A 23346-nucleotide genomic window follows, 5' to 3' on the forward strand; every position below is an offset into this window, starting at 1 on the left:
GTATTATAAGAATTTCAGAACAAGCCTATTCCTGGGGGAAAGTCAAAGCCTCGGGAAAGAGCCACAGCTCAGTGGCTGCCACTTGTGCCTATGAAAATGTGATCATCCTTTTTTGGATGATCCCTGAAATATACTCAGAGTCGCAAAGTGATTTCATGCTCTTTATTCAGCTCATAGCGGTGAGGAGGAATGAATAAAAGTCCCCTCAAAGTATCTGCCTTATATACATTATTTACACAATGGGCTGCACATGATTGGCTAATTCCGGAATTCTACTGTAAGCCAATCAGGTTGTGGATTTACTTCTATCTGGAGCATGATTGGGTGGTTCCTGCCAACCAATCATACTGCTGCATTGTTCTAGGACCCATCAGACTGCTGCATTCTGAATCCTATTGTTCTAGGACCAATCAGACTGCTGCCTTTTGGATCCTATTGTTCTAGGACCAATCAGACTGCTGCAGTTTGGATCCTATTCAACTCAGTACATATCCTGTTTGGACTTCAAACGGGCTACCTTTTTTCACGTAGCTCATCCTCATTCTCAAAATTGCACGGGCAGAGGGTAGGGTGGGTCTGGGAGGAGGAGTCTAAGAGAGAAAGCTTTGGCGTTGGCAGAGGGTGCATCACAGAGAGTGAGAGAGGGAGTTCGCAATTCAAGGGCCTGTTACGGTCGAGTCTTGGGTTTTGCACAGACAAGGGGCAGCAGGTGGATCAGAGTGTGAGAGAGGGGATTTGCTGGGGCCTGTGCAGGAGAGAGGGGTTTTGCATGCACGGGGGGGGGGGGGGCAGGGGGGGGTCAGACTCAGAGAGTGAGAGAGGGAGTTTGTCAAACCAATTCACATTGCAAAGCCCAGCTATGCAGGTAATATGCAATATTTTTCTTGCAGTTGTAAATCATAGTGCTTTTGTTGTTGTTTTCACTGACTAAAGCACTGCAAACCTTGTGTACCACTGTAATGGATTGAAGTCATTTCTGCAAAAGGGAAAGTAATTTTCAGTCCCTCAAACTCCACCCCAATGTGACCCACATATTTTGGCACGAGTCTTCCCTCTATGAGACAAAACATTTGCTCTCATAGGCCTGGTCACAACCATTCCCCCACACAATTTATTGAATGAGCACCAACATATGGTTTTTTCCTGAAAATTAACAAAAATCTATCAAGCATATATAACAAAAGTTAACAAAATGCAGGCCGCATAGAACAGAGCTGTCACATTTACAGTGATAAAGAATTGCTTGCACTACATATTTCAGTATGGTTGGATAGCCCAGGACACAGACACACCTGTCTGCTTATTTATCACCATCTACAGATGCACATTTACATGAATCTTATCCATGGGTTGGCAAAACTGTCCATTTGGGGATCTTTATTGGATACAGCTGCATACCCCAGATATTATTGCACTGGATCTCATTACCTTAGACCTAGCAGGCATCCCCAAACTCGGGCCTCCAGTTGTTTGGGACTACAATTCCCAGCATTCCTGATCACTGGTCCTGTTAGCTAGGAATGATGGGAGTTGTAGTGCCAAAACAGCTGAAGGGCTGAATTTAGGGATGCCTGCCTTAGAGACACTCAATGTCACATAGCTCATTGTTGGAGAAATTAGCCCCAATACATTTCAATCTTTCCCTGTTTGCATTACTTGCATTAGATACACCACCAGCTCCAGGGGATTAATTAAATATATGCAGATTCCTGCCTAAAATCCTGGAAGCAGGAGCAAGACCTAGATGCTGCAGTCATATGTTGTTTGACTACAATTCCCATCATCCCCAGCCAGCTTACTTGGTGACCAGGAATGATGGGAAATGAAGTCCAGCAAAATCTGAGGACTCAGTGTAGCAATATGGACCAATGCTCTGACTTGGTATAAAGATATCATCTGCCTATGGCCCTATGTATATTGTATCTTGCCCACAAGCGCTGATACATCTGTTAAGTCTTCAAGGGGTGGGTGAGTGTGGGTGTGCAAGCTGCAAGGGCACACACACAATTACCATCCAGGAATTTCTCTTCTGGTCGACTTCAAAATAACCTTAGCAAGTCTGCCTTAAATAAAAGCCATGTCTTCCTTTTCCCCTTAGTTCCTAATCTCGTGATCACGTCGAAGCGCACACGGGGTATTAAATCCATGGCACAGAAAAGGAGGGGTGCAGAATTGGGTTTAAACACAGCGGTTTCTCTCGCCCGCCGTCCCTCTTCCGCTCTCCAACGTACCCAAAACACAAAACTGGCCGGCCAGCTTGCAAAACGCCTCCCAAATGAACGAGGCACATAGTGGGAGGGAAGGTGGGTTGATCACATGAGGACAGGGTGGAGCTCCTCGTTCCCACCCGCAGTTTAGCGTTGACCAGGAAGCAGGATCCGCAAGGGAAGCTCTGTAAGTAAATTCAGGAGACAGGTTTGCATTTCTGATTGAGAGCACTTGAGCAACTTCTGGGCGAAAGAGGCTGAAGGGCAGAGGAGCAAGTAGGAGCTAAATTCCTCCCGCGTTGCCGGTTTGCAAAGCAAGATTTGGGCGAAGGAGGAGGACCCTGCGGCTGAACTACAGCTCCCACCATCCTTTGCCACCGACCGTGCTCCTGGGAACGGTGGGAGTTGGAGTCCAGCAAGGTCTGTAGGGCCGCGGCTGCCCCATCCCACATTTGGGGGTGGTAAATGGTATAAAATCTGAGGATTTTAGTTCAGTAGCCACTGTGGTGGTTTGTTGTCTGGAAACAACAAATATTACCAGATTGGGGATTAAATAAAATGTTCTTGTCTAAATGAGTAGACACTGGTGGAACTCCTCTGCATGCGAACAGGTTTTCAGAGCTGCTCTTGCTCATGCAATTCACTCCCACAGCATTGGCAGGTTTTAAAAAATCGCATGTTTGGACAGGCTTTTCCTGACTCGTAGTTTTATGATCACACACTGCTTTTTCATATTACGTGTTTACTTTTTGTTTGTAATTTTATTACTGCAGTTTGTGCGAACCGCTTAGAGATTTTCTAGCAGTAAGTGATGGCTTTCTACTCAGCATCCGTTTATTATTTCATTTTTGTGTGCCCGCAAAACACTGTAGCCCCTTTCAGACGTTATGAATGGGGGGTGGCATTGCAGTGAGCTCCCCTCTCTCCCAGAGCCAGCTCCATGCAAAGTGCCCCCTCATGGTGTGTGGTGGAGGGGGTCATCTGTCAGTAGTTCACGGCAAGCTTACCTGGCTTCACTTGGAGGCTTGGTCTAACCATCCTTTAAATTCCCACAATGCCTCAGAATGATGCTAAGCTGGGGGCATTGTGGGAAATTCAAAGGGTGACTAAATGCAGCTGCCCGATGCTCCATGGAGTAACCCCTCCCCCTTTTTATGGGTGCTCTGAGCAGGGATCAGCAATTGGCCCTGCCAGCCCTCTGGAGCTCTGGCAGGTGCCTGAGGGTTCAAGTGCTGGCTCCAGCCCTGCCCTCCTGAATGCATTTGTTATAAGATGTTAATGTTGCCCTCCACCTGTTTGTTTGTTTGTCCAAAGAGGAAAGGAGATCTAATCCCAACATTGCTGTGCCCACTGTGCTGTCCCACCATGCAGAACTTCTGAAAGATGAGTCTGTGATGTGTACAACTGCATAAACTTAAGGTTAGGAACCCTGCACTTCTGCAGTTCATGGTGGCGTGGAATGCCTGTGCTCATACAACTGCCACTGTGTAGGCAATCACCATGATGTTCAATGCATGACAGTCAGGAGTGAGACTGCCTGGTGCATCAATGATGAGGAAAAGGCTAAAGGGCAGAGTTCCACTTACCCCTCCAATCATTGAATATATGCAGTGTGTGTGTGTGTGTGTGTGTGTGTGTGTTAGAGAGGGAGAGAGAAGTTATGTATTACCCTAATGGACGACATCCTCCTAAATATTAGTGTTAATTATATACAGTACATCATATATACAGTGGTGCCCCGCAAGACGAATGCCTCGCAAGACGGAAAACCCGCTAGAGGAAAGGGTTTTCTGTTTTTTATGCACTTCGCAGGACAAATTTCCCTATGGGCTTGCTTCGCAAGACAAAAATGTCTTGCGAGTCTTGATATTTTTTTTCGCTCCCCACCCCCTTTTTCTAAGCCGCTAAACCACTAATAGCCTTTTAGCAGCTAATCCGCTAATCCGCTAAGCCTTTAATAGCCGCTATTAGCCGCTAAACCGCTAATAGCGCTAATCCGCTAAGCCGCTAATAGGGTTGCTTCGCAAGACGAAAAAAACGCTAAACGAAGAGACTCGCAGAACGAATTAATTTCGTCTTGCGAGGCACCACTGTATGTGTGTGTGTGTATATGTGTGTGTGTGTGTATATATATATATATATATGCAGGTTTTGGTGTCCTCGGGTGTCTTCCCGTGTAAAAGTTGGGGTGTCTAGGCGACGTTTCGACGAGGTCTCACTCGTCATCAACTAATCCACACCTAATGACCCACCTAAGTGGGATTCAGGAAATCACTCAAGAAATCACTCAAGATATCCCTCAAGTAATTAAGGAACAAAAGAAGAAAAGGCACACTAGCCTGGGAACCTCCTCTCTGCCCAGAACATTGGAGGCTATACACCACACCTCCTCAACAGTATTTATAGGAACTCAAACACTGAGATCCTGCTCTGTTCCAGTAACAAGAAGCCGAAAGCACCAGCCTGAAGATGACGAGTGAGACCTCGTCGAAACGTCGCCTAGACACCCCAACTTTTACACGGGAAGACACCCGAGGACACCAAAACCTGCATTCCTGTACCCGTGAAAATCTACGAAAGCATATATATATATATATATATATATATATATAACCTTCATCCATATTATACATTGCTACAACCCATGCTGCATTTAGATTTATTGTTCAATATCCATAGCAACATACTGGAACAGAGATCATAGAAGAATTCTAGAATGATTCTTGCATAAAACCGTTGGGAATACTTTTGCCAAAATGTGTTATTTGTTCCATTTATTTCTCTGGTTCCAGAGCTGTCAGAAACGGGATCCAAGTAGCTCCGTAAAGACTTCCGAGTCTCTCTTGAAGAACAGAGATGGACAGCTGGCAAGGAACCACCAGCCCTGTCAGCAGCAACGCGACAGATCTAACAATTGGTTTCACCTCCTCAGCAATAGCTGTCATCTTGTTTGGAACAAACTTTGTACCAGTTAAGAAATTTGACACTGGTGATGGTAAATGTTTATGCTTAAACTGAATTGCTATTGTTATACTTTACATGGTACATGTTGCAAAATTTCCATACTCTTTAAAACAACAGCCACTTTATATTAGGTTGATGATAGAATCGCAGAGTTGGAATATTTCTATAACTAAATGAACATTGTTATAAATTGATTTAGTATTTGACTCGCCCACTAAACAAGCTGAGTAGCTGGTGTTTTCTAGATGTTATCACATCATTGGCTCAGTTGGTAGAGCATGAGACTCTAAATCTCAGAGTTGTGGGTTCAAGCCCATGTTAGGCAAAAGATTCCTGCATTGCAGGGATGTGAAAAGTCAATGCAAGACACCAAGCTTTTTATAAAATCCAACAAAGCATGCTTTGAATGTTGTTTTTCAGTAAACTACATGTTAAGGTAAATGCGTGGGTTTTTAATTTTTTTTAAAAAAAAGCATGCTAAAGCTGGCCACTTCTGTTCTGAATGGAAAAATAGCCATGGGGCTCTGCACTAAAGTGGGGTCCTTTGCCAGTTTTCCTGCTGAAAGTCCTACTCTCTACCGCTGGCTACTGATGGGCTGTGGAAGGTGCTGTTTATTACCAGCCCAGAGCCCTGAGTCGAGTGAACAGTTCATTCTGGGTCATGAGTTAGACATAAGGAATAAGGGAAACATATTTATTGCAATACATAGTTTGGTTCCCAGTTCAGTGGTCTTGATACACTGAAGGGCCATCACTCAGGGGAAGGACTGTAACTCAGTGATGGAGGGTCCCAGGTTCCATCCTTGGATGTCCAGGTTGCACAGGGAGTGCCCTCTACCTGAAATCCTGGTGAGCTTCTGCCAGTCAGTGAAGACAACACTGATCTGGATGAACTAATGATTTACCGTATTTTTCGCTCTATAAGACGCACCGGACCACAAGACTCACCTAGTTTTTGGAGGAGGAAAACAAGAAAAAAAATATTCTGACTCTCAGAAGCCAAAACAACAAGAGGGATCACTGCGCAGCGAAAGCAGCAATCCCTCTTGCTGTTCTGGCTTCTGGGATAGCTGCACAGCCTGCATTCACTCCATAAGACGCACACACATTTCCCCTTACTTTTTAGGAGGGGAAAAGTGAGTCTTATAGAGCAAAAAATACGGTAATTCAGTCTAAGGCAGCTTCCTATATTTCTGTGCTCTGCCTTATCATGTTCTCAGACTATCCACATCTTTTCTTTCTAATTAGGCCCTATCTACCTGCTCTTCCCTTAGATTCTTGTTCTTAATCTACTGCCTGCGGTGCATTCTCTTCCCCACTTTGAGAGGCCCCTTATAACTCAGTTTTCTGTCTTCAGCTTCCATACTTTTCTGTATCGTTGCCAAGGTGAGGTTTAACACCAGCCAAAGTGATGTTTTCCTTCTGTTTCTTACATCTTCATTTCCCAAGTAGTTTTGAAACAGTCCGTGATATGGCAGCTGCTCAGCCACAGATGTCACCACCACCACCACCAAATCTCCCAACGCTTCTTATGATACAGACTAAAACTAAACAGCCATGACTGCAGAATGATCTGTTGTGCTTAATTATCCTTGGATTTATTTGTGTTCTAGGAATGTTCTTCCAGTGGATTCTCTGTGCCGCTATCTGGATAGTTTCTTTGATTGTTAACCTTATTCAGAACAGCCCTAGATTTTGGCCTCTTGCCATGGTTGGTGGCTTTTTATGGGCTACAGGTATGGCTGAAATAACACTTACCTTGTTTACAATTTAACACCCATGCACATGTGAATCTATGCACCATTTGCAGATTGCAGGAAGATTGTAAAATGCAATTGTTAATACAGTGGACCCTCGGGTTGCAAACATGATCCGTGTGGGAAGCACGTTCGCAAGCTGCAGCCTTTGCAACCCACAGCGCCGCGTTTGTGCACGCGCAGGTCACGATTTGGTGCTTCTGAGCATGCACAAAGCATGATTTAGCACTTCTGCACAGGCACCGAAACCGAAAGTAACCAAAATCACACAACCTGAAACCGAAAGTAACCAAAATCACACAACCTGAAACCGAAAGTAACCAAAATCACACAACCTGAAGCGTCTGTAACCCGAGGTATGGCTGTACTGAGACATATGCATGTATTGGCCCTCTTCAAACAATTTTTGTCTTAAGGCAGGATGGGTGGGGCTTTAATGATAACAAAAACAATAGTAATGTTATTATTTATACCTCACTTATCTGGCTGGGTTGCCGAAGCCACTCTGGGCGGCTTCCAAAACATATACTTTACAGGTATTTTGTATTACAATAAAATAGAACACAGTTAACATTTGCTTTTCATTTTGAAGTAAAACCTGCACTGCCAGCTACTCTGCAGTGTAAACACACCACTGATTTGACCTCAAGGTGTGCATCGTGGTTTCAAATAAAAAGCAAGGTACAAAGGCAACACTTTGGCAAAGCTTCATAATAAGCAACAGGGGGAATAACACTCAGCACGTTACAAGCATATTAGTTCTGCCCACATCCACGCCTTGGTTTGCATTCTGATCACCCGCCACAGACTGAAAAGCGATATTCTGCAGCACGGCTCCACCTGTGCTCCAGCAGGCTTCCTGCACATTTTCGAATCTAGGGGGGGGAATTCATGGAGGGTTATCAGAAGTGCAAAGCCAGAGCACTTGTCCTCATGCCCTCTTCCCACCTGTTTACGTAACATGACCAGAGAATGTCTGAAGAGGGCTATTACTTTTGTCTCACATCCACTGCTATGTAATTCAGCATGACAAGAATACTAAATGCTATTGCGTGGTAGAGTTGCATTAAAAACAATATCAAGTGCTTGATCCTACAAGGACTTTCAGAGTTCTTCCAGCTGTGATGTGTCTGTCTGTTCAGTGGTCTTCTTTCCCCTCTCTGAGATTTCATGTCAAATCACTTAAAGGCTGGTAGAGCTTTAGTGTGACTGCTTCAGAAAAGAGTGCCAAGTGCGGCATACAGTTACTGTGTTGGAAACACTGGGCTGACCCAGACTTAAGTCTGAATCCAACCCACGGGGAATATTTTGTTTACATTGACTCAGAGACTGTAGTGATGTTGCTGTGAGGTTGTACTGGGCTTCCATCCCCAGATTAGTGGCAGATATGGCTGCTCAAGATGGTTTCACATTCTCCTAACACATCGGGTGAATATGTGGTGGGAGTAATTTGTACCCCCAGCATGTAAACGTACAGTATGTGAGTATGGAGGAATGACAAATTGTTATCCTCCAGTGCCTTATATATGTTAAGAGGCATGTAATTTGAACAGTTAATGTACATAAGAGTTGGACGCTGTGCATATTCCCCAAGCCTCATGGCAAATGTGCACATCATCCATCCGCAGGGAGGGAATTGTGCGCAATTCCTGGTCAATATACAAATTCCTCAACGGGTTTCAGGAAACGGTTTATATCTCGGTTTAGTTTTGTACATTCTCTGGCCATGATGCATAATCTAGCACACTAAATGTAGTGATTTATTGTCGATTATGCTTATTAGCAGTTGTATTAATAATACTGATATAGAGCTACTGTAGTAAGATTATACTGTATTAATAATCAGCTAATTTTGCTTTTGTTCTTTTCATACTGTGCAGGTAATATAACAGTTGTCCCCATTGTCAAAACCATTGGGTTGGGCCTTGGTCTCTTAATCTGGGCTTCTTTTAACTTGCTAACTGGCTGGGCAAGCTCAAGGTAAGCACCCTGTATACTTCATCTATAGTATGAGTCATCATTTATGTATTTGTAACATCTAATTAAAAATTACTATTAACAAGACCAATGTCTTGACAAAAGCATTTTCTCTCTCTCTGTAATGTACTTCATCGTAATATACCAAAATATTATCTGGATACTTCTATCCTGATGTAATTTCCTCCCTGAGGTAATTTCTCAATCTTTATACATTCACAAGTTGACTTCAAGATGTTATTATATGTGTGTGTCAGATATAATGTCAGCTAGGCCTTATAAACCATGTGAGGATCCTTAATAGGCTGAATTAAATGTTTCCACGAATAATTAATAGTTGCTTATATTTTTAAAGAGTTGTTAAAATTTTTGCAATGTACAAGACTAGCCTCAACTACTAAATATTTTTCAAGATAGTATTTTTATTGTACAGATGGTACATGAGATCGAGATATCTTTACTTCCAGGAATGGATTCATTTATATTTTTATATACATCCTTTCAGCGTGAACAAGAACAAGTCAAACTGCAATGCTGTGACCCTGGAAAAGAAAATCAATGTTCTTTGTCAAGCTATCATTCCCTTGTATTTGTGATTGCCACATGCAATTTATTTATGCAAGCTAGATAGCTTTCCCTGCACTTTTCTATGCCCTTCTCATTTTGGAAACAATTTAAAAGAGTTTTTAACCTTTCTGTTCACAGGTTTGGCTGGTTTGGGATTGATCCAGAAGAAGTAGCAAAACCAGCTTTAAACTACATTGGAGCTGGACTTTCAGTATTAAGGTATTAATAATCTTACTGTATTTCTATTTTGAAACACTACTTATGCATATAAGTATGTGTTTGTATGTGTGTATATACATATATGCAAGTGAATCAGAATTTTAAAATGACTGGGGCATCTTAAAACTTTTATTCTTTTGAGTCTGCAGGTAAGCTGTTGAAGGCTGCAATTCCTAACCACATACTAGGTAGAAAGGAAGTCCCATTGGCCCAGTGGAATTTACTTCTTAGTAAATATGCATAGGATAGCACCATTTATGAAGGAATGTCGTCACTCAGCCAGAGATATTAAAGCATAATGTCTTAACAAATGATTTTTAAAATCAGCAAAATGACCTAAGGAAGACTAAATCATGTATGATTTAGCTGAGATTCCTGCATTGCAAGGGATTGGACTAAATAATAACAATTCTATGATTCTTTAATACACACACACACACACAGTCGTGCCTTGGAAGTCAAACGGAATCCATTCCGGAAGTCCGTTCCACTTCCAAAACATTCAGAAACCAAAGCTCAGCTTCTGATTGGCTGTAGGAAGCTCCTGCAGCCAATCGGAAGCTACGGAAACCGCATTGGACGTTCGGCTTCCAAAAATAGTTTGCTAACCAGAACACTTCCAGGTTTGCGGGTTCAGGAGCCAAAACATTCGAGAACTAAGCTGTTGAAAACCAAGGTACGAGTGTGTGTGTGTGTGTGCGCGTGTGTGTGCATAAAATGCTACAACATGATGGTGTTTAGTTCATGATGATATTTCATTTGCAGTGCCATCCTATTTCTTTTCATAAAAAGTGACGTTGAGAGCTCTTCACCGTCATCGGAGAGCACCCCGCTATTAAGACATGTAAGTTTTTGCCTTTGTTCGTGTCACACTTCCGCACTAGAAAAAAGCATTATAACACAGAACTTATTCCAACCACTTTCTTTTCAAGGTAGCCCCTATGAGGCCTCCCACATTTTTTCACAACTGTAAAGGATATTGGAAAGAAGAGAAAGTACCATTATTTGTGCCCCCTAGGGTTAGGAAGCAAGGAAGATTTAGCAAGACAAACTTATCAGGATATAGATTCCAATGTTGTTCAATTATCAATTAAAAAATGAAAATAACTGGGGCATTGAGAAATCTATTTTCTTGGACATCTCAGTGTGTGTGAGTCCTTTTAAATGGTTTTTTGTGTTTTCGGTGCATTTTTTTTAGAGGGTTACTTATTTATTTGCTTTTTAATATCTATATTTATTGTGTATTGTTGTATCTGCATTGATTTATGCTGTGAGCATCCTTGGGTCCTGCACTAGGAGAAAGCGGGGGTATTAAGAAATGAAGAGCAATGAAATGAATATTATCCACAGATGCACCAGCTGCAAATTCTTTAGTTATCAGCTCCTAGCTGTCCGACGTCCTTCCTCATCCCCAAGTGAATGAGCATACCTAGCACAATCCAGGTCTGAATGTTTTCAGAAATCTTAGCCTTAATGGCTTTCCTTTTCACCAACAGTCAATCAACAGCTCTGATCATAGCGCTGAAAACAGGACTGATGCTTCGTGGGTAGACCATCTTTCTCCATTAGGAAAGAGAATGATGTAAGTTGTTCTGGTGAATTACCTCTAGCCTACCTGGCTACCTCCTGCTTCATGCTTCCTTTGGTGAACTTCACAAAGCAATAAAGACGACAAACTGTAACCATTCTGTGGCAGTGATGAGTGCTCCAACATCTCTTTCGAGACAGCAGTTTCTAGAAAACTACTAGCAGTTCTCCAGCATGTTTTCGGCCGCAGCTCTGCAAACCTGCAATGAATGTTGTAGTGCAATGGGTGTCTTTGAGTTTGTAATATCTTGATCTTCCTTTCTTTTTCCTGGAAGAGGCTGCTCCCTGGCTGTGATAGCTGGAATGTTTTATGGCTCAAGTTTTGTGCCAGTGCTTTACATCAAGGACCACGGCAGAAGGAATGGAACGAAATATAGCGGAGCAAGTCAGTTTGGTAAAGGCAGATGAATTGTTTTAATATCAAATCTAAACCAGTGGGAAATTTTGCTCATTCATGATGGGTGAAAGGGGAGGGGAAAGTCTTTCCCCCTTTGCTTATCTATCCCTTGTTTGTTTGTTTGTTTGTTTGTTTATTATATGTATTAATCACCTCATAATATAGTTTCTCTAGGTCATTGGTGAGGCGTTTCTAGCTTGTAGGCCTAATTTGCTCCATGACATGGTTTGACCCAAGCCACACCTATCTGTCCATCACTTGAGGTCATATGGCATCAGGTGCCAAACAGATAAAGTCATGGCAGCAAATTTAAAAGGAAGAATTAGGAGCATACTTTCCCAGCCCTAGGCTACTGTGCCTTTAAATCACAGTCTTTCCCTCAAAGAATTCTGGGCACTGTAGTTTACCCCTCACAGAGTTACTGTTTCCAGCAATCCTTAACAAACTGCAGTAGTTCATCCATTGGTGTCATCAACATTGAATTACAGCAGTGCACTCTATGTTGGGCTTCTCTTGCGCTTGACCTGAGAACTGCAGTTAGTGCAGAATGCTAGTGCAGTTGCTGATTTCTTACTGGGTAAAGTTTTAAGTTGCTACTATTGTTATATCAAGCCATTAATGGCTTGGGACCAGTTTACTTGCAGAATCGCCTTATCCCATACGTACCCACTCAAAGGCTTTGATCTGTGAAACTGTCATCTTCACTGTGTTCTTTCCGGCGCTTACAGTCATACCTCGGAAGTCAGCCGTCTTGCTAGATGAACGTTTTGGCTCCCAAATGCCGCAAACCAGGAAGTGATTGTTCCAGTTTGCGAACTATTTTTGGAACCCGAACATCCATCGCGGCTTCCAGCAGCCAATCGGAAGCCACGCCTTGGTTCCCAAATGTTTTGGAAGTCGAATGGACTTCCAGAACAGATTCTATTCGACTTCCAAGGTACCACTATACTTGAAAACCTTTTTCGTTTTGGCAAGCCTATCCAGACACCAGACACACAGATGTTGATGTTTTTACATATTTTCTACTGTTATTTTTAATTGTTTTAAAATGTTTTAGAATGGTTTTTAACTATTTCTATTGATGCTTTTAATATTTGTTGTAAACCACAAAGAAATCATTTAGTTTAAATCAGTGCGACATTTAGTATAGTATTTACAGTCATGTTTACATCGCACATATATACTGAGCAAAGCCTCTTGATCAGCTAAAACCGGGCAAGGTATTGAAGACCTTATATGAACAAACGTGTGGCTAAGGTATGAGCAAAACCTTACCAGAAGTAATTGCTGCTTTTCTAGAATATTGTTAATTTCCTAAACATATTCTACATATGCATATGCCTCCCATTTTTGTTTCAGATTTAGATTACGTCTTTGCCCATTTTAGTGGCATCTTCCTTACAAGTACCATCTACTTCCTGATCTATTGTGCAGCGATGAAAAATAGACCTAAGGTTTATCCTGAAGCCATCATCCCAGGTAGAATTCTGAAATACATGTGCATTGCAGATCACTATCAAACATACTTCGTTCTGTTGCTATTAGACATATGTAGGCAATGTTTGAGTATCGGTATTTTGGGGAGGTATTATATTAATAATGTCGTAGTGGAAAAGTAGCCAACACGGTGCTCTCTAGAAGTTGTTGAACGCCAGTTCACATCTGGATCATCTGGAGAGCACTGCACTGGCTCCTCATAAAAAGAAACCTGTTACATATGGAAGAATACATCTGATTAGCTCATTCAACAAAGAATATGTTTGCATTTGCAAGGATACATACAGCTGTGTCTGCATCCAGGAGCAGGTGGGGCGTTTCTGCTGCAGGGAAAGATCAGTGCCCCACCAACTTAGTGCCCCTTAGCTCCTCAAGGGACACAAAGGCTGGTGTTAAATAGTGGCTTTCACCCGATAGTCCCTGCTTTGTATTCATTTCTGACATGAACTCCTGGTGAATTTAAGGTGAGCTGTTCGCCTTCAGCCTCAGTTCCGCCCATTTACAATAACCATTACAGGATTGTTGTTAAGAATAGGAAAGTAGCCAATGCAGGCTAAGAGCTTTGAGCCCTTGAAAGCCCTTTGCAAATGCAGCATGGCCTTAGGATTCGAGCTGGGCAATATATTGGTAAATTGTCTGAAACCTCTATGCCATTTCAGATCGCAGTGCCCGTTTCAGACATTTTGGGCTGGCAATACATCACACCAGCTCAAATTACTTGCAGACGGCTCCTTCCTTGGAGGTTTTTAAGCAGAGGTTGGATGGCCATCTGTCATACACGACTTAGCTGATATTCCTGCGCATAGCTGGCAACGTTTCCCCTTTTTTAAGAGAAATTCCCTTATTCCGAATAGGATTCCTCGCAAGAAAAGGGAAAAGTTGACAGCTATGTTCCTGCGTGGCAGGGGGTTGGACTAGATGACCTCCTGGGTCCCTTCCAAGTCTATATTGCTATGATTTCTCTGGGTAATAAAATATGCTTATTTGTTGTCAGGATTTGTTTCTGGTGTATTGTGGGCGATCGCCACTTCCTGCTGGTTCCTAGCAAATCATTACCTCAGTGCTGTGGTCAGCTTTCCAATAATCACAGCGGTAAGTACCAAAGAAGGACCTGCTCATAAACATAGGTTTCAAAGGGGTTTTTTTGCATATCAAACCACATATACACCCCACCCCACTCCTGCCTTTGTTATGGAGGTTTCACGTACAATAGAGTGTCATGAAATTCTACTCAATATTGATCCAGAGCAGAACTCTGACGTATAGTTATCAGATCAAAAACTTAAAATACTTTGCAGGATTCCCAAAAAACACATCAGAGGCAATTATATTTCATCCAGCAGAGCTTTACTGCTACTGAAGGCAAATGAGCATAATGGTCACAAATCAAATACATTCAGGATTGGCACTGTCCATAAGGAATCCAGTTGCAACAGACCCAACTTAAGCTTACAATAACTTATAAAAAGTCTAAAACCTTGACACTATATACAGAACACCACATCAGAATGAAAAGAGATAGAAAGAAAAGTGAAACCTAGGCTCCTTCTGGCCTTAGTTTTATAGTAAGCATGACCTTGACTGAAACAGAACCAGTTTAAGCCAGCTGTACCTAGTTTCTCTGAAGGAATAACCCAAACATCATGAACCTTCTGCTTGTTTCTTTCACACAGAAAAGCTTCTAGAACCCTCTTGAATTAATTAGAATAGGAAAGATCTCTACATATCAGATCAATACTTTCTAATCTAAGAAATGCAAACTGACACAGAGGTGGGCAGACTTCAGGCTTGCGGGATCTACTTTTGCTTTTTACTGTAACCACAAGATCTACCAATCAGGCTTGGTGCAAAAGAATTCTGAACCCTGGAATTTGGTTTGGGCACCAAACCTGAATAGCCTGAACCCATATAGACTGAATATCTCAGCTGACTAGAGTGTGGTGCTGACAGTGCCAAGGTTGCAGGTTCTATCCCCGTATGGGACAGCTGCATATTCCTGCATTGCAGGAAGTTGGGCTAGATGATCCTCAGGGTCCCTTTCAACACCTACAATTCTATAATTCTAACTGAACTGAGCCCCCACAAAAAATACACTCCTGGTTACACACAATTTTCCATTTCGGTGGTATGATTTAGGGTTGGGGAAGTCATTTTGTTTCTCCCATTGTTAAATCATTGGCAGTCGGGAATCCTAATAGATCTACTACAAATTGCCCAGAAATCCAGATCTGGCCTCTTCCAGCTCTGACATACGACATTCATTATGTTCTTCTCATTTTAAGACAATGTGCTTTCATCTCTCTAGCATCTACAGTGGTACCTCGGGTTACAGACTCCGCTAACCCAGAAATAGTACCTCAGGTTAAGAACTTTGCTTCAGGATGAGAACAGAAATCACATGGCAGTGGTGTGGCAGCAGCAGGAGGCCCCATTAGCTAAAGTGGTACCTCAGGTTAATAACAGTTTCAGGTTAAGAACGGACATCCAGAACAAATTAACTTCTTAACCCCAGGTACCTCTGTATTGAATTCTGCTTGACCATGCTCATTCTGATGGAAAACAAGGTGGTCAGAATCGTCATGCTGTTAGAGAAGGATGCTGACCTGCACATCTATGAGGAACCCCTAAATGGGAAAGGAAGCGGTGGGCATTACTTTCCATGGGAAAGTGTGCCTTGGTTTTGGAACGCTTTGCTTTTGGAACAGACTTTTGGAACAGATTAAGTTTTAGAATAACACGCAGTTGTAACATAAAGTCTCCTTGCAGTGTTCCAACACACACTAGGCTCTGGCCAAGGGCAAATTGACTTCAAACACATGTGCATTTTTATACTTTCGATTGTGCTAAGTCACTCTCACATGCTCAGCTAGTTGCCAGTGCAGGACAAACACACCCAGAATTAACCAGCACACCTAACGTAACCCTTTTTTGTCCCTTTTCTCTGCATGCATAAACCCTGGTACATTGACAGAACTCCTCAAAATAGCTCTCTCGAGCAAATGGGGGAGCTCAGAGAAGAGTGCACTGTTTCATAGCCCATTGACCCCTTTAGGCACGAAGGAAAAGTTCAAAGCAGCCCTTGAGAGGAACTGTGTCAGGGGAGGGGGCAAGCTGCTCTCCTTCTTCTCCAGTTGAGAAGAGGGAAAGGATAAAAAGTCCTTCCCACCACAAGTGCCACTTTTCATCATGGCAATCTGCAGTTGCACCTGTCCTGTTGACTTATAGGGTGCAGTAAATTATAACAAGCTGCAGAGATGAGGAGCACTCAGCACATATATCTTGTCCTTTTCCAAAAGGAGGAAATTGGAGATACTTCTGAGCCGTTTTGAGATAAAATGTGCAGGGGCAGCTGAGGTCAAAGCTGGCAATAGAAAAGAAATTGCAATAAATATTCTGGCTACCGCACAGCAGGGTACTAAAAATAGGAACCTTTGTACTTCATTTATGGAAATGGATGTCTGGGATGAGCAGCAAGGTAACTAAGATTGGAAACACCTTGAAAAGCAGTGGGGAAGTTGTGCTCTAGAGATAGGCGGGGAGGAGAGAAGGAAAGCCAGTTTCAGAGCAAAGCCTATTATAGATGTTGTGCGTGGGCATAGTTCAGCCTGGATGTCTGTGACCTGGGTGTCTGTAATATGTGCAAAGAGTAACCCTGTGGCAAGCTTTAAATCCACTTTAAATCAGTGGTGCTTGCTTCTGAGTAGACATATATAGCAGTGATGTCCAACCGGTTGACCACAATCGACGTGTCCAGAGGAGGGCAACCAAAATGGTCAAAGGCCTGGAAACGATGCCTTATGAGGAACGGCTAAGGGAGCTGGGCATGTTTAGCCTGGAGAAGAGGATGTTAAGGGGTGATATGATAGCCATGTTCAAATATATAAAAGGATGTCACATAGAGGAGGGAGAAAGGTTGTTTTCTGCTGCTCCAGAGAAGCGGACATGGAGCAATGGATCCAAACTACAAGAAAGAAGATTCCACCTAAACATTAGGAAGAACTTCCTGACAGTAAGAGCTGTTCAACAGTGGAATTTGCTGCCAAGGAGTGTGGTGGAGTCTCCTTCTTTGGAGGTCTTTAAGCAGAGGCTTGACAACCATATGTCAGGAGTGCTCTGATGGTGTTTCCTGCTTGGCAGGGGGTTGGATTCGATGGCCCTTGTGGTCTCTTCCAACTCTATGATTCTATGATCACCTTCATGTTCCCGGTAGATCATGGTCGATTGCATGCAAGTAATGTCCCCACCTCCCGCCCCAGTTGCAAGGTTCCTCCGTTGGCATCAGCAACAGTTACCAAAAAGCGAAAGTAATGTTAGTTTTAGTGCTGCATTCGATAGTCAGTACATCAGTTTCTTGTGAGCGTTTGTTGTATTCCCTCCCCCCAAATAAGCTCTACAAACACTGTGCCTTCTCCCCTAAAAAAGAAAAAAACTCAACAACTCTGACCCCCCCCCCCAAAAAACATACAGAACAAAGAAATTGAGGGGGGGGGAGAGAATGGGTAGATCAATGCCAGTTATTTTATACTGGGAGTAGATCACAGTCTCAAGGGCAGCCTTTCTCAACCTGTGGGTCCCCAGATGTTGTTGAACTACAACTCCCATCACCCCTAGCTAGCAAGACCAGAGCTCAGGGATGATGGGAGTTGTAGTCCAACAACATCTGGGGACCAACAGGTTGAGAGCTGCTGCTTTAGGGAGTTGGACATGCCTGATATATAGGATTGCAACTGTAAATGTATCTTTGCATATAGAGTCATAGAACTGTAGAGTTGGACGGGTCCACGAGGGTCATCTAGCCCAACCCCCTGCGAAGGAGCTTCCAGGGTGTTTCTAGTATGGGATTCAGTTACATATCAGCATATTCGGGTTGTGCCATTGCAGTTCATTTGGAGCTCTCGCCAAACAAACCTGATTCCCCCTCAGAAAAGGGGGGGGGGGTTGCGGTAAGGAAAGTGACAGAGAAGCATAGTGGGAAATGTGGGTTAACACTTGGTTGATGAAACATCCTCTATCCTCCCAACAACAAACACATCCAAATGGATTCTCAATAAAACACAGGCCTCCCTGCAAACAAATCAGGACGATGGCTCAATAAAGCAGGTACCGTATTTTTCGCTCTATAGGACGCACTTTTTCCCCTCCAAAAATTAAGGGGAAATGTGTGTGCGTCCTATAGAGCGAATGCAGGCTGCGCCGCTAAGCCGAAAGGCAGAACAGGGAGACGGAGCGCTGCGGAGGGCTCCATCTTGCTGTTCTAGCTTGGGGACGGCTGCGCGCAAAGCCTCTCCAGGACAACGGGGTGCCTTCACCCCGCTCTCCTGCAGAGGCTAGCGAGGCTGTCCCTAAGCCAGAACAGCGAGACGGAGGGCTCCGTCTCGCTGTTCTGGCTTGAGGACGGCTGCACGCAAAACCTCTCCAGGACAGCGGGGTGCGTTCACCCCGACCTCCTGCAGAGGCTAGCGAGGCTGTCCCCAAGCCAGAACAGCGAGACGGAGCCCTCCGTCTCACTGTTCTGGCTTGGGGATGGCTGCGCGCAAAGCCTCTCCAGGACAACGGGGTGCCTTCACCCCGCTCTCCTGCAGAGGCTAGAGAGGCTGTTTCCAAGCCAGAACAGCGAGACGGAGGGCTCCGTCTCGCTGTTCTGGCTTGGGGACGGCTGCGCGCAAAGCCTCTCCAGGACAGCGGGGTAAAGGCACCCCGCTCTCCTGCAGAGGCTAGCAAGGCTGTCCCCAAGCCAGAACAGCGAGACGGAGGGCTCTTCTAGCTTGGGGACGGCTGCGCGCAAAGCCTCTGCAGGGCAGCAGGACGCTGCGCTCCAAAGGCTTCAGGGATCTTTGAGGCTGGGGGTGGGGGGAAGCAGCGCTTCCCCCCACCGCCAGCTCCACACGCTTGGGTGAATGCACCTTGAACGCACCTTGTTTTACGGGGGAGAACAAGGAAAAAATATTTTTTCCCTGTTCTCCCCCTCCTATGGTCCGGTGCGTCCTATGGTCCGGTGCGTCCAATAGAGCGAAAAATACGGTAATCTGTAAGTGCCCCCCAGAGGTTTGCTTTGTTTTTGCGGGATTGGCATGCCTTTTATTATAGGCCATTATCTTCTCACATTCTTCCTTCTGTCATCATCACGAGCAACAATTTAGCACATGATTACATTTTAGTGAAGGCAAGATTGAATTTAAATAAGATAATTGGGCTCTAGCAAATCCTCATGAACAAATGCTATTATGATTATTCATCGTGTCTTAATCTTGTTCTCCAGGGTCCTGGCTTTATAGCTGCAATGTGGGGAGTCCTGGTATTTAAAGAAATAAAGGTAAGGGCTGCAACATGTTCCTCTCATCTTTGATGTATCCGCATCAGAAAAAATGATGCTTGGGAAGTTCTAAGTATCTTGGGGGGGGGGGGCAGGCAAATCTAGAGATTTTTTATTTCTTTCTCTCTAGTAATACTAGGTCATCCATTGAAGCTGCAAGGTGGGAGGTTCAGAATGATTCTTCCCACAGCACATAGATAACCTATGGCGTTTGCTGCTGTGTGACCACCAACTAAGATGGCTTAAAAAGACCCCATTTAGACAAATTTATGGTGGATAAGTCTTCTCATAGCTACTAGTTTTGGGGGGGCTATGTGTGTAACAAAATTCCCAGTGACAGCTTCTGCTAAGGAAAGGAATTTCCTTATGTTATGCATTTATATTACCGTATTTTTCGCTCTATAAAAAGTAAGGGGAAATGTGTGTGCGTCTTACGGAGCGAATGCAGGCGGGAGACTCTGCTCAGTGCTCCCTTTAAAGAGCCGCGTGGAGCCCCCAAGAGCCCCCCCCACACTCCGCGCACTCTTTAAGGGGAGCGCGGCTCTTGGGGGAGCCTTAGCCCTGCGCAGCCTCTTCCGGGCAGGGGGAGCCTTCATCCCACTGCCCGGGAGAGGCTGTGCGTGGCTATCCCATAAGCCAGGACAGCACAGTTATCCCGCTTGCTGTCCTGGCTTCTGGAATTCAGAATATATTTTTTTCTTGTTTTCCTCTTCCAAAAACCAGGTGCGTCTTATGGTCTGGTGCATCTTATAGAGCGAAAAATACGGTATATTGTTTGTTGTGTTCTATGTTGTAAATCGCCCTCTGGTCCTTTAAATGAAGGGTGGCATACGCATTTTAAACATTAAAATAAATAAATAAATCCAAGCTTTTGGGAGGGGCAGCTTGTAGTGAGGCAGCATTGTGGAAAAGCAGGGGCTTAACCAGCCACTTCCCTGATACATACATACACTCACACACACTAATACACCACTATTCTCCTTACTGGTTCCGGGTTTGAAAGCGTAAACCCCCACCTGAAACACTGTGGGAGGCTAGTGGGGAAAGTCCCGAAGAAGGATGTTGTGGCTGCCAAGTGGGGAGAGGCAAGGACCTCCTCCTCCTCTGCACCCCTTTCCAGAACTTCAGTTTTCCTAGAAAGAGCAGCTGCTGGAATTTGTTGCCCCATGTCCATGTATAACGTCTAGTCCTGTCTTTCCTTGCTGCATTGAACCAGCCTATTTTCCCTACATGGGTGTGTTTGTTTACATTCAGGAACGGGTCATCCAGTGGGGCAGAGACAAAGCAATAGTCTCCTGGCAGCAGCGTTGCTGCAACTCACTAGAAGGGGGAACAGCAAAGGTGGGTGGGTGGGTGTGTACTGGTAGGAGTGCCAGATTGGCTCTATCATTGTGCCCACCCAGTTCTGACCTTTCTGCCACCTCAATTCTCCACCTCTGGATGAGTGTCTGCAGCTGATACTGCTGCTGCGAGGCTGTTAGTGGATGAGCTGCCCCTCAACACATTATTATCACATTTATATCTCACCCATGCTCCAAGAAGCTCAAGGCAGTGTATGTTAGGGTGAGAGATAATGACTGGCCCACCAAGATCACTCTGTATAAGAAAGGGACCCAAGTGTCTCCAGTGCAAGTTCAGCACTCAAACTGATGTTACATACTGTTTCATACAGGTAATTTGGCCAGATAAATTTAACTAAGCAAATATTATCTGACCGCTACCATTTGTATAATGTGTTCCGACAAACGCATATCTTACTCTACAATAAAGTTGTCGGTGTGCAGCATTTTGCAAATAACGCAATACCAAGCCTGACGTCTGGAAAATTAACACCACTTCTCTTTCTTCCCCACACATCCCAGGGGGTGGTCTGAAGGTACAGGAGGGCACAACCTTGCTGAAACCAGGCAGGTCTGGGTCTGGTGAGTCTGGGACCCCCCTAGGAACCAGAGTAGGCCATCTTGGAGGTCATAATGGTCGAAAGGCAAGATATAAATGTAAGAACATTTGAAAAATAACAAATAATCCCTTTCTATGTCTATGCAGGGGCTGAAAAACTATCTGTTGCTTCTAATAGCATTTTGTGTTATTTTGGCTGGGTCGCTCTCGACAGCTTTTTCTAAAGTCTGAAGAACCACTGCCTGAACCAGCAGGTGGAGCTGTGGCTTAAGACACGAAAGAGAAGATAATATCTGGCATTTTCTTGGATCACTAATATCATCACTCTCGCCAGAGAAGCAAGGGGCAAAAGTCCATAGAGCAAGAACTTTTTGTGGGAAATGCAAGGCATTCATCATGTTTTCCACATTTGGGAAGATAAGGGAAAACCTTTTTATGTTCTCTCAGCTGGATGATTATGGGCTGAAATCCAGGTCAGAGGTTTTAATGATCCCATTATGTTTTGTATTATGGCTTGTTGTTTATTGGGGTGAGGGTAACGTATAAAAGGAAGAGTTCAGTGAAGTGTAAGTGCTGATTACTATGCAGAGGAAGTAATGTTTGTGTTGGGGCATTGCATCTTTCTTTTATTTCTAATACCGGGCCTTTTAATAAAGAACATCACCCAGATACTCCACCTTTAGACAAAGACACACAGAGTTTGCTCAGCAAACAGTCTGATGAAGAGTTCTAGAGAACTCGAAGAGTTTCCTCACCACTTTATGACATTCTGGTTTACCCTTGTAGATTTTGTGTTGCTTTCTTTGTAATGAACCCAAGGTAGCTACCAAAAATTTTCTGGACCATCCTGTTGAGGGAGCACAATGCACCAACCCTGTTGAAGCCAAGCAGGTCTGGTCATTGCCTGGATGAGAGTCCATCTGGGAATCTTGTGTAGGCCATCTTGAGCTCCATAATGGAAAAAAGATGGGAGATACAGTGGTGCCTCGCAAGACGAAAAGAATTCGTTCTGCGAGTCTCTTCGTCTTGCGGTTTTTTTCGTCTTGCGAAGCAAGCCCATTAGCGGATTAGCGCTATTAGCGGTTTGGCGGCTATTAAAGGCTATTAAAGGCTTAAGGGATTAGCGGATTAGCTGCTAAAAGGCTATTAGCGGCTTAGATCAGCTGATAAGCGGTTTAGCGAACAGCTGATAAGCGGCTTAGTGAACAGCTGTTAAGCGGCTTAGGGGCTTGGGAAAAAGGCTGGGAGGGGGGGAAAAACCCCAGGAATCGCAAGGCATTTTCGTCTTGCGAAGCAAGCCCATAGCAAATTCGTCCTGCGAAGCACCTCCAAAACGGAAAACCCTTTCGTCTAGCAGGTTTTCCGTCTTGCGAGGCATTCGTCTTGCAGGGCACCACTGTAAATGTACTGAACAAATAAAGAATTATAAGCTTGCCCAAGGACCTGCACTGGAGGCCATTCCCAGTGGGCAATTTCAGGGGAATTGACCAGCTCAAACATTGGGATGAGCATCCTAATGGTTTGAGATATTCGGCAGTGGAAGAACCTGCCTTGGGAGATTTTGGGCTGTCATTCACTGGAGTTATTTAAACTGAGTCTGGACAGTCATCTACAGATTGAACCCTGCTTCCCCTCCAAAATGGGATCGCCTCTATACATTCCTCCTCCTAGCAGCAAAGCTGTTATGATATATATGCACCGTATTTTTCCATGTATAAGACTAGTTTTTCCCCCTAAAAAATAATGTAAAAAATTAGGGGGAGTCTTATATACGGAAAAATATGGTATATTGTCACGATATGGAATGTTGTAAATAAATAGATGCAAATAGGTGAAAATATATTTTTAATTGGATGAGGCTGAGTAAAAGGATTAAGAATGTTTATCAAAGTACAGTGGTGCCTCGCAAGACGAAAAGAATCCGTTCCGTGGGTCTTTTCGTCTTGCAGTTTTTTCGTCTTG

General features: G+C 44.0%; 1 protein-coding gene across 4 annotated transcripts; it reads left to right on the forward strand.

Moving 5' to 3' along the window:
- Positions 1-2294: 2294 nt before the first annotated feature.
- Positions 2295-21943, forward strand: TMEM144 (transmembrane protein 144). Of its 4 annotated transcripts, none has more exons than XM_083457506.1 (12): positions 2295-2483; positions 5000-5202; positions 6785-6907; positions 8809-8908; positions 9611-9691; positions 10457-10535; positions 11188-11273; positions 11554-11663; positions 13035-13154; positions 14167-14264; positions 19432-19485; positions 21532-21943. In XM_083457506.1, the coding sequence occupies exons 2-12, from the start codon at positions 5064-5066 to the stop codon at positions 21613-21615; spliced, it is 1074 nt and encodes a 357-aa protein (XP_083313632.1). In that variant the 5' UTR covers positions 2295-2483; positions 5000-5063; the 3' UTR covers positions 21616-21943. The 4 variants fall into 4 exon arrangements, with proteins under 4 accessions (XP_083313632.1, XP_083313630.1, XP_083313629.1 ...); XM_083457504.1 differs by having other exon boundaries at positions 2296-2627; positions 11554-11672; XM_083457503.1 differs by having other exon boundaries at positions 2296-2483; positions 11554-11672.
- The last annotated feature ends 1403 nt before the right edge of the window (positions 21944-23346 follow it).

Source organism: Podarcis tiliguerta (genome assembly GCF_965153285.1).
Source record: "Podarcis tiliguerta genome assembly, chromosome: 9".
Lineage (NCBI taxonomy): Eukaryota > Metazoa > Chordata > Lepidosauria > Squamata > Lacertidae > Podarcis > Podarcis tiliguerta.

Excerpts from the sequence above, each read along its gene's own strand:
- TMEM144 (XM_083457504.1), top strand. The coding sequence starts at position 5,064 with ATGGACAGCTGGCAAGGAACCACCAGCCCTGTCAGCAGCAACGCGACA. Across the intron at positions 8,909-9,610 it reads ACTGGCTGGGCAAGCTCAAG|GTTTGGCTGGTTTGGGATTG; the intron begins GTAAGCACCCTG and ends TTCTGTTCACAG. Across the intron at positions 13,155-14,166 it reads TCCTGAAGCCATCATCCCAG|GATTTGTTTCTGGTGTATTG; the intron begins GTAGAATTCTGA and ends ATTTGTTGTCAG.